The sequence below is a fragment of the Acipenser ruthenus genome, chromosome 27 (genome assembly GCF_902713425.1).
Source record: "Acipenser ruthenus chromosome 27, fAciRut3.2 maternal haplotype, whole genome shotgun sequence".
Taxonomy (NCBI): Eukaryota; Metazoa; Chordata; class Actinopteri; order Acipenseriformes; family Acipenseridae; genus Acipenser; species Acipenser ruthenus.
This window is the reverse complement of record NC_081215.1, coordinates 1634387-1645874: the sequence shown is the minus strand read 5'-3', so window position 1 is coordinate 1645874 and position 11488 is coordinate 1634387. Positions and strand designations below refer to the sequence as shown.

The following is an 11488-nucleotide window of genomic DNA, read 5'->3' as shown; positions in this document are numbered from 1 at the left end:
CACTACTCCACACTGCTAATAATTGATTGTATTTGGAGTAGTCGCACCCGGTTAGATCTTAAATGTGCTTTGCAGATGTTTTAAGTTGACTCGCTATTGTGACCCACAACACATTTTGGGTGTGAGCTAGCCTCATTATTTTCCAATGCAACTTTATTACGTGCTGCATGCAACGAGTGCAGGCGAATGGTACTTGTGTAATCCGGGGTGTGACTGGGTTAGCTGACTTTTTCTTCCTTGAAAATTTTCTTCCAGCTAATTATGTTTCATTGATTTCAATAAAACACCCACAATGCACCTTAAACAGGGCCAATAAGTAAAAAAAATTCTTATGTTGCATTAATTTGACTCCTCATAACCCAACAAAAAGGCAAATGTTACTAACAGTAAGATACTGACACTAAGGCAGCTGATTCCGCTTCTCCTATTTAACTACACAAAACACATTTAATATAACTACCCATCTCCCTTTGTCTAAACATAAGACCAATGAAATATACATATTTATCTTTCTTCAGCCCTGAAGTTAAAATTGTGATCTTTTAGTTGTTTCTTATTGGAGAATTTGGCAATTAAAAACAAAACACAATGATGCTGCCAGTAGATTTTCCACTTTTCCAGTGATTGCACAGCTGCATTTGTCGTGTTTGCTGTCGTTTGTTGTTTGAATTCTGCACCTGTGTTTATACATCACTTACCACTTTACGGTACAAGGGACATGTGTCCCACAAATAAAATGATGCGAACTTTATATTTGCAATGATGTGCACGAAACAGGGTTTAAAATGTACCGACAGACTGGACCTGCTCATCCTAATTGTCAATTCCCTCGTGATATTCGAGTCACTCTCAAAAGTATTTTAAGAATAAACTGTTTGAACAACTGCTCGATTCCTTGTGTACCTTAAGGGGTTAAACCAAATTCCAGCAAATCCAGATGTTTCACGGCGTACGTGCGATACGTGCAACTAAATTTAAAGCAACATTGACTCTCGCAATTTAAAGAAGCAGTTACTTTTTTTTAACACAACTTAATAGTTAATAAACATGTTAAAGTTATATATTTTTTTCTTTTTCCATCGAGTCATTTTTCAGCCAGATTTGTAACCGCACATCTCCTTGTGGCCGTATATTCACAAGCTGTCGTGACGTTGCCTCGCAACAACTGAGACGAAAGTCGTAAAGTGGAGCACCAGGGAAACAACGCCGTAAAAAAGCAAAAAATAAATAAATAAAATAAAGCGCGACACTTCCTGTTTTCCTTTTTTTTTTAAGAAAACGGTTTACGGTAGCTCCAAGTGTCAGACGGTGAGTGACTTGGATAGGAAGCAAACAAACAAGCAACGGACGAAATTTAGTGCTGTCTGGGAGACATTCTCCTCTCGATTGAAAACAAGAGGACTCCCTTGCAGATGAATCGTTAAACATGCCAGATCGAGGCTTTCTAAACGTCAGGTGCGGGATATTCGCGTTTTACACAGGGGTAACCAATTCACCTGATGATAGTGTCGTCTGGTAGATGCGTCGTGACATTGTCGTTACAAGTATGTATACACCATTACTGAGACACATACTGTAAAGCTTCTGTTAATGTGTTTTTAGTTATTCATATGTGCATGATGGAGAGAGGACATAAGTTGTATCGACACTTGGAGCTGATAATGGTCGTGTAACTTAATGTAATCAGACGAGAAGAAGAATGAGATCGCTTTTCACGTTCGTCAGTTTGCAATTCTTTTGTATTTTGTTGTGAAAGTAAGAACTTGTGAATTTATTTTCAACCAGGAAGAAGGACACAGCAACCAAACAAAGACTAGCGCAATCAAATAGCTCTCTCGGCTCTTAGGAAATGGATGCGAGTGTTTTTAAAAGGTGTCAAACCAAATACAAACGAGACGTGACTGGCGCTGATATTTAAAATAGTTAGTTACCGAGGGTGAGAACTTCAAATGACACAAGAAAGGAATGTGTGACTACTCTTTCAGATGTGAAAATGGAAGCCAAGCACAAGGCTTCTGAATAAAAAGCATGTTGTCAAATTGAAAAAAAACAAACAGAGAAGACAAAATTACATCTATCTGTAAAAAATATATTTTTCTAGCTTTAAGAAAAATCAATACAATGTGGCTACAGCAGAGACTGAAGGGGTTGCCAGGACTCCTGTCCAGCAGTTGGGCCAGGAGGATGCTGGTTGGGTTGCTGCTCTTCATGATTATATACTGGTACCTCAGTTCAGACGGGCTCCTGCGCTTCTTGACCAGCTCTGGGGAGCCTCGCGGGGCCACGGGAGTCTGCCTGCAGTCCCAAATGCAAAGATGGAAGCCCCTCGTGGACCGGGGGGAAGGGGTCATGGTAGCGCCACAAGGCAGGGCGTCTGGACCTGCTGTTGTTGGGAATGGACGTCTCCTAGTGGACGTTGAGAGCAACAAGCTTTGGGTCTCCTCCTCCCAGCCTGGCGCTTCCCCGGTTCTCCTGACTGAGTACCCGCCCTTAGTGGTGCTGAAGCCAGCCGAGGTGCGATCTGAAGGCCAAGCTGTAATGCTTTGGTTCCGTAAAGGTTCTGTGCTCTCGGTCCGTTGTCTGCTCATGGGGCCAACCCAAGGTGATTGCGTGACCCTCCGGGAAGAGTTCATCGCACACCGCAGCCGGCCCAGCCTGTACCTGCAGAGGATTCACATCTCCAACCCTACGGACCGTCCCGCCACCTTTGAAGTTGCCTCCCTGACTATGTCCTTTGGGAGCAAGTTTTTGGCCAGCGTCGAGAAGATCGAGGACCAGGATATCATGTTGTCTACCGGGAGGGTCCTGACCGAGAAGAAGCAGATCGTGCTGGTCGTGGTGGCGACCAAGAAAATGGGCAGCAGGCTTCAGGTCGCCGCTAAGTCAGAGTTTGCGGAGAACGTGCTTTCGGTGGTCTACACCTCCGACCCCATTGACTCCTCAAAGCTGGAAGAAACTTTGAGCAGACTGAGGGATGGAGCCAGGAGAGAGATGGGAGACTTGATGAGAATGAGCGTAGAGGACCTTTACCAGGAGCATCAGCAGTCGTGGGCTGACCTCTTCATTTCAGGTAAGAGTCAATAGGAATGCTGTGAAGATATATGTTACGAAGTAGGAAACCAAAATACTGCATCCTCAGCATGCAGAACAGAATCTAATGGATAGATTAATCTGTATATGACAAGTGGTTTTCATCACAAAGCCTGCACCAGACTAACCCATTCAGGTGTTAGTACTGTGCAATAGAGTGGGTCACTGTAACCTATATTAATAGTGAAAAACCTCTTGCATCAAATGTCAAAGTTTAATCAAATTCAGGCCAGCCAATCAGAGGCCAGAATTTAGTCAGTCATCATGACCCAAGATTCAGTCTATATAAAACACATAGCTTAAAGGCTGTATGCTCTCACAAAGCTCTGCAGTCACAAGTTTAAAATGTTCAGAAACAAAGCATTTATTGATGTTGTGCAAAGGCAGCAACCTTAATCGCGTTTTATGGTGCTATACCATAAAAATGAGCTGTAATTGCATATTTTGAATGTACGATAATGATACTAGACTGTCACACCCTCTTCCCACCCTGATTTAACTGTAGCTCTGTGAAGTGTTGTTCATCTGACAGCTGCCACATACTCACAAGGCCCCCTGGCATCATGACATCTTTTTAATCACATGCATGCCCAGTAATCACAAGGATGGTCTGATTAATATTTGAATGTTTGCACTTGCAATACTATACTAACTCTATTTAACCTTGAGCAGTGCTTAGGAATCTCATGCAGTGGTGTTTACAAAACAGTTTTTTTTTTCCTAACGACAACAGCAGAATATATCCTAAATTCCTAGTTATTCAGCTACGCATGCTGAATCACGTGATATAACTTTTTTGGTGACTTGAGTCCTCAGCACTTCAGACTTATAGTCCCTATAGCTGGTATAACAAAGAAGCAATATAAAAAAGGTTTTTAAATACACAGTCAGAGCACAGTAAAGCCCATTCTTGCCATAGGAAAAAGTGGTGCATTCACAATTCGCAGTTCAAAACTAATCACAGCCCCATTTTGTCTGTGAATCCCCGCCTTGCTTGCCCTGAGGGGTACGTATGGGTGTGTGTCTTTTCATTAGATCGTATAAAGATTTCTGACTAGTCTTCCTTCAGCCAACAGATCATTGCACAAGCTTGACATGCCAAATGCTTACCATTTAACTTCCTTTTGTTCAGCGATGGTACTCATTGCACCCGCTGTGGTGACATCAGTAGACCTTTAAATGAACAGAATTTAAAGAAATTGGTGACAATCCACATTGCAGTAATTGGGTAAAGAAATCCTTGTACAGTAAATGCGTATTTTATGGTGATTATGTGGTTTATGACACTGTACCTACAGTTTCTATGAGTGAAGTATGGCATTATGTAACACTTGATGCTGTATTGAAGAAAGAATCTAAAAAGCCTAGACTTTCAGAAGGAAACACAATTAGGTAATGCAGATGTTTCCAGTGCAGATTCTCCCTGTGATTATACGCTCTCCCCAAATGCTCTTTTGCATGGAGACATTTGTATGGTTTTGACATGTTTTACCTACTTTCTAAAAGCATACATAGTGGGACTGCCTTCCTCTGTTTGACATCTCAGAACATTCTTTAAATTACAGCTTCTCCACCCCCCAACCCCCTTTTTGAGCTGTTGTGGGCTTTTATTTTTATTACTGACAGTCAACCTGTGAGTAATGTGTTCTAAAATAAAATGCTTAAATGCCGTTTCTGTTCCCCCAGGTGTGGAGATGAGAAAGATCATGGATGCCCACACTCCCTCCAGCGACACTGTCAACACCACGCTGTACTACGTGCTTTCCACGTTCACAGCGCCTCTGCTGGACAAGAAGATCAGCGCAGAGGAGCGCGAGAAGCTGGAGTCCAGCCTGAACTACGCTGACCACTGCTTCAGCGGCCACGCCACCATGCACGCAGAGAACCTGTGGCCGTCCCAGGTGAGCGGTGTGGCGCACATCCTGCAGCTGGTCAACCTCTGGAACCTCACCCTGCAGAAGAGGGGCTGCAAGGCCCTGGTGGCAGCCGGGGTTCACGGGGTCATGCAGGGTATGGTGCTGAGCTTCGGTGGGCTCCAGTTTACCGAGAACCACCTCCAGTTCCAGGCAGACCCAGATGTGCTGCACAACAGCTACTCCCTGAGGGGCCTCCACTACAACAAAGACTCCATCAACCTGGCCGTGCTGCTGGACACGGAGGGCAAGCCTTTCCTCCACCTGTCGGTCAAGCCCCAGGATAAGCAGGTGAAGCTGTACGCCTGCGAGGCCGGCTGCATGAACGAGCCCGTGGAGCTCACCTCGGAGGTCAAAGGGCACGTCTTCCCGGTTATGGTGACCCAGCCCATCACCCCATTGCTGTACATCTCCACGGACTTGACCCACCTCCAGGATCTGAGGCACACCCTTCACCTGAAAGCCATTCTTGCTCACGAAGAGCACATGGCGAAGCAGGACCCGGGACTGCCCTTTCTGTTCTGGTTCAGCGTGGCTTCTCTCATAACCCTGTTCCACCTCTTCTTGTTCAAACTGATCTACAATGAGTACTGGGGGCCAGGTGCTAAAGCGCTGTTCAGGAGCAAGGTATAGAAACAATGTACAGCATAGCTGCTGCTGCTACAGCTGTCGCCCCTCCACCCCCGCTGCTGTTTTTCTTTTTGTTCTGCTTCTGATCTTTCCAACTGCCTTTCCTCTTTATAAAAAAATAATAATAAAAAATCTTTTACAGTTAAATTCTGGGGTGCAGTGATTTGCTGTGGTGCTTGGTGGTTATACAGAGCTTGCTTTTTCCTTTTACTGTACCAACAAACAAAAAAAGGTGTGGTGCTGGCTTAAAATGAACGTTTATATTCAATAAAGGTTAACATCCTTGCTTCTTTTTGTTATCAAGGTCTCTTACCACAAGCAGATTCATTGTTCAAATCCAAATCAGTCTTTCAGAGAATGAAACCTTTATTTTTGCATTTCCATATAGGCAAAGCTCTTCTGTCAAAATGTATGTGTGTGTGTGTGTGTGTGTTCCGCCATTAAACATGCAGCATCCCTTTTTATTTTGGTTGAAAGCGTCTTGCTGTAAAAAAAAAAAAAGAAAAAGGATCAACAAGATTTTGAAATTCAGTGGGTCACTTCTGGCTAATCTAGTTTAGCTTTACTAAATTAAATAACTGAATATTCATATGATCTACAATCCATTGATAATAGGTGTAGATTATACTCAAGACTGTATTAAAAACTTCTGAAAAGTGATACTGCATTATTAATGAGACCTTATTTCCTCTCCACTTTCCCTGGAAACTTGACATACTGTTTATATATTTTAGTTTGTCCATGCAAAGGATATGTCTATTGCATTAGCTTTAAACCATTCTAATTTAAGAGGTTTATTTAGTTAATCTTTTACTAGTAGAAGCTTTACCGTAAACATGCCCTATAATTTTGGCAGAAAACTGCTTCGTAAATCATTAATTTTACAAGAAACAGAAAGTAATTTACAGTTTATAATGCAGGTCATTCAGTGTACACGATACCATAGTAAATCCACTCTGGTACATTTGACAATATTTCCCTGCAGTACATTTGACAATATTATCTACCATATTATTTTCAATTCCAATTCCCATTCCCTTGTAATCAATCCCAACACATCATCGATCAAATTTGCAACGATCAGTATTCTGTTAAATGAGCTTCTCACAGTGGCAACCAATTCATTTGAAGCCCCGGTTGGTCAATTAAACTGGCTTCAAACGAAAGCAGTTGAACAAGCACCACCATGATTGCGTCTCTAAAATGTTGAGTCAGTTCCTTTTGAAGGAATCAGAAATGAGAATTGATTTTAAAAAGAACCTGGAAATTGAATTGGAATTGACCCCACCCTGGTAGCTACTGTAATATAGATCTTTATTGTTGCGCATCAAAAAGTTGACTCAAGGTGTGTCACTTTGTATAAATTGTATAGAGCATTGTGAATACAACCTTAGATTTCAGGGCATTCACTCTGCTATGTATCAGTTCAGTATTCAGAAATAGCTCCATTGTCCCGGGTCTCTGAAGGGGTGTGTATTTAATGTTAAAGTTACAGATCCATTATTTCTAAATTACATACAGTATAGAGATTAAACTGTTTTTTCTCTGACACATTCTGACCTCAGCAGGTAGTGAACCCCAGTGACGACTTATGACAGCCTAGGAATCAGCCTGCAGTTAAAGTATATGAAGAATCTACAAAGCAACCTGCTGAGTTATGTTGTCATGCCGCAGTGCAGAGTGTAATGTTTGAAGATCCTACTCTATCACAAAGGACGATTTCTCTGTCTTTCAGATGATCTGTTTGGGACATGTGAAGGTTATAACACTGACAAGGAGACATTGTCCTAAGTTGTTTTTTTTTGTTTTGTTTGTTTTAATTTAACAGGATGACCCGAGTGTTTGAACTATTTGAATTTCCAACAATCCACACTGAAGCAGCGAGAGCCCAGCTTCGAAAAAAAATACACGGAAGTTCCTCCAAGTTCTTGTTGCGAATTGTTTAAAAAGGATGTTGTTAAATGATTTGATCTCCTTGGTTAGCTAGTAATGTAAAAGTGTTTCAATTTAATGGCCTCAGAGGGAACGCTTTCCATGGTCTTGGTATCACCTTGATTCAGTGATGTTAGTTTTAAAATACAGTGAGAAGGATTTCTCTGGCTTTCTGTTTGTACATGCAATTGCTGTGTGGTTTGAAAGTCTCCTGAATGTGTGTAGGAGGTGTTACTTGCAGTCATTGTTTGTTTGTTTTTACTCAACCAGAAAATGTGAAATTAAATTAACCAAACCAAAAAAAAGAAGTATTTAAAAGATAAGTAACTTTAAATGTAATTTTATTTATTACTTGTTTTGGCTACAACCTTTTCATACTACGGTCAGGTCGGGCCAGCAGAGTTGAAAGGGAGATGCGTTATGTGATTTTATTTTGAATCAGGAAGTACTCAAAAGGGGCTGGCAACTAGGATTCCACAGGCTCACATAATGAGCTGGTGGATATGTATGCAAGATTGGATCAAAACGACTTTAAAACACATTAAAACACACACACACACACACACACACACATTGAAAACGACTTGCCCTTTAACGTAATAAAGATTGATCTGTTTGTCTAGGTTAACAAGAAGATCAAGCCTGGGCAGTCCTGTGTTGCTTGTTAACTGCAGTGAAATGTAATCCCCATAACACATTTCCCCCCCTATACAAGTGAATAAGCAGCCTTGAATGTCCCTTTGGGGACTGGTTAATCCAGATTTGTGTGTGTTTTGCCTATAACAGGTTAACAGAACAGGTGACTTACCACAGTGACACTACTGTGTACATTTATCATGCGAGGAATAAGCAATGTAGAGCTTTTCTGGAAATATTTAAGGAATCGCAAAAAAATCTAAATAACCGCATGCCTATAGCATCGACTGCAAAATGATTTTTTGTTCCTGGTAATTGTGTAGAGAATGTAAAGGGGGAGGAGGTGGTGTTCTGTGTGTGCTTTAATCATTTGTACAGATAAAAAAAAGTGTGCTTGACTACTGGATATTCCAAAAGATTTATTTTTCAAAATGTTATTTTGTAATAGTTTTTTCTCTTGCAGTAGTTGTCAAGAGTTAATATCGGATTTCTCTGAAACACAGTTAAATGCATGAGCAGTGCCTTTTCATCCTTTTACAAATCAAACGTTGCAGTTAGAGCGTTGGAGCTGGATTGTATTTACTGTGGCTGGCACTATAGCAACTTAGTGATCGGTACAATATTTACAGTGGGGATCATGCAGCGTCACTGGAGCTGTACTGAAAAACCCATACTGGGGAAAAAAAATAAAATTATATTTAATAACTTAAAAAAGATCCACTACTGAAGTTTTCAATATGTTTGTTTTGTTTGTTGTCCATATTATTTTAAATTCATATACATGAGTAATTAGGACTGTAGGAACACATAGGACTGAGAGAACACATAGCCACTTTTTCAGGAACAGTGGCTTGAAACCTGGTTCCAGGAGACCAGCTTTGCTGTATCAAACCCCAAGTCTCCCCTGGTGTGCCATGCAGTGGCATGAAACCTAGTCTCCTGAAACCAAGTTCCAAGCCAGGCTTTGTGTTCCCTCAGTTTAACTGTTCCACAAGTACTCAGGTAAGACGGTTGTGAGGTGGAGGGGACATCGCAATGTAAACCAATGGGAATGTGTAGTAAAACTGTCGTTAACTTTCATTACAAATTTCCGTCATACTTAGTTTTAACCACAAGAGGGCAGGCTATATATGGGACAACTCCTCAAATCCTCTTTTTATCGCTTGTCTTTATTTCTATTATTGTAATTGTATTTTACGTTTTGCTTTTGTTATCAGGACAGTCTGAGACCAAGCCCATTGACTTTATTTACTGTGCACGACATTTGCTAGATTCAATTCATTGTAAAGAAGCTGAATTACTAGAAACAAATGCCAGACTTATAATGTTAAACTCTCAAAGAATGGGGTTGGGGCTCCACCAAATTGTATGTGCCCTGTTAAGTTTGATGTATTGTAATAAATGAAGGAATATGTCATTGATAACTAACGTTTCCTTACAAAGGGCTACACAGACCATCCAAAATCTTTCAAATGCTGTTTTTTATGTTTGATATCTGGGTGCAAAATAAATTAAGAAAAACATGGTGTTGTTTTAATTTGCTGACTTGCACGCCTTTTTAAAATTCCATGTAATAGAATTTATTAGGATGTCAAATGTAGATTTAGTTGGCGCTAACATCCTGTATCCCAGCAGCTAAAACTGGACTGTCAACAAGGCCCGCTTTACGAAACAGCTGAGCGCACAGAAAGCATGTACAGTTAACAAATACATATCAATTACATTTTAGCGCAAACATCATTAACCCTTTACTGCCCATAACCATGAATATGTTTATATAAATGTATTAAGTGCACATTCTTTTAAATTTAAAAGAGGAAAAAAACTCTCCACACAGATCAGACTTGCGTATCCATATATGGCTGCATTCAGTTAAATTGGTATTCGGTAGGGGTAAGTGTTTTTTTTATTAACCTTCTAATGAGAGTTTTCCATAAATGCAATCGTGAATAAACTTGGCGAGGGCATTGTTTTTGTACAGCTTATCAGAATATGGGGTTATAAATAAGACCCGTCCGTCTGGCTGGATTTTTCCCATTTGTATTTTTACATGTTTACACGCACATACACAGCGAAGAGGGTTGTTGTTTTTTTTAACGATAAACAAAAGAAAAAAAGCCGTAATGGAATGGTCCATCCTGAATATATGAGAAAGCGTTCGAACGGGAGATGAAAGGAGAATGGATAATGCAGCCCTTAGGAGGTCCAGCAGTAGAGCCGATCTATGCCCTTGGCTCCAGAACACACGCAGGTCTCAGCTGGCGTGTAGAAGCACATAGCCTCTCCACCAGTGCACATCAAAAGGCTTTCCAATTCTAATGAGCCTCTCAAATTAGTCACCAATAAACACACACACACACACACACACACACACACACACACGTTGAAAGCATGAATATTTAACCAAAAGCATGATCGGAAAAGGGTGCAAATTTGGAAAGGTGCAATGACCTATTCTTCTTCATATTATTATTATTATTATTATTATTATTATTATTATTATTATTATTATTATTATTAAAAGATAAAAACAACATTTAGACACGTATTTTTTCAGTCATTGAATGGATAACGTGCCAAGTTAGTGCCTTCGAAATTCATAATGAATAAACAGTTTGAGAGGATTATATTTGATCTTATGGAGGCAGGTTCTTTTTACTTAATATCAGTTGTTTTTTAGACTTGCCAAGGTATCTGAAGCACGTAACTGAAGCTGTGGTCATGCTTACGAATCAATATTCTAATATAAAATATGTTGTATATTTTATTTGAGATTAGATTTTCAGTTAGAACATGTGGTGCAACTCTAACCCCACCCCCGGCCCCATCATGCATGTTGCATTTAAATGGAGGAAAAAAAAAACATCAGACGAATTTATTTAAATCGTGCGTCAGAAAATAGGCTTTTCTAACAGTTTGCAACTCCATTAAATCCGTTTATAGTTCATTGGATAGAGTATTGTTTGCGACATAGGGCTATCGGAATAACGGATCAAGATATAGTCGACTCTGCATTCATCATCGGAAAAACAATTTTATTTTTCAATTACAAAAATGTCATGCTTTGTAAACGGTATTTAACCTGTCCTCGTTATAACGGTGGATATCTTTAAATAACACAGGTCCAATGGTGTTATGCACTGGCATATAGCTAGGCTTTGTATCAGCGGATCGTTACATGCATAGCATCGTGCTGCAACAATGCCGAAAACAATCGATGTATTCATGTATTGTTTATTTATGCATGTTTTTATTTATTTACTTTAAATGTAAAAAGACACGATTGA

General features: G+C 40.3%; 1 protein-coding gene across 3 annotated transcripts; it reads left to right on the top strand.

Moving 5' to 3' along the window:
- The first annotated feature begins 1262 nt into the window (after positions 1 to 1262).
- On the top strand, positions 1263 to 9724 carry LOC117426088 (uncharacterized protein KIAA2013 homolog). 3 transcript variants are annotated; one of them, XM_034043366.3, is made up of 3 exons: positions 1263 to 3070; positions 4777 to 5630; positions 7462 to 9724. In XM_034043366.3, exons 1-3 carry the CDS (start codon positions 2122 to 2124, stop codon positions 7477 to 7479), a joined length of 1821 nt encoding a protein of 606 aa, XP_033899257.2. In that variant the 5' UTR covers positions 1263 to 2121; the 3' UTR covers positions 7480 to 9724. The 3 variants fall into 3 exon arrangements, with proteins under 3 accessions (XP_033899257.2, XP_033898313.3, XP_033898312.3); XM_034042422.3 differs by having other exon boundaries at positions 7202 to 9724; XM_034042421.3 differs by having other exon boundaries at positions 7199 to 9724.
- The last annotated feature ends 1764 nt before the right edge of the window (positions 9725 to 11488 follow it).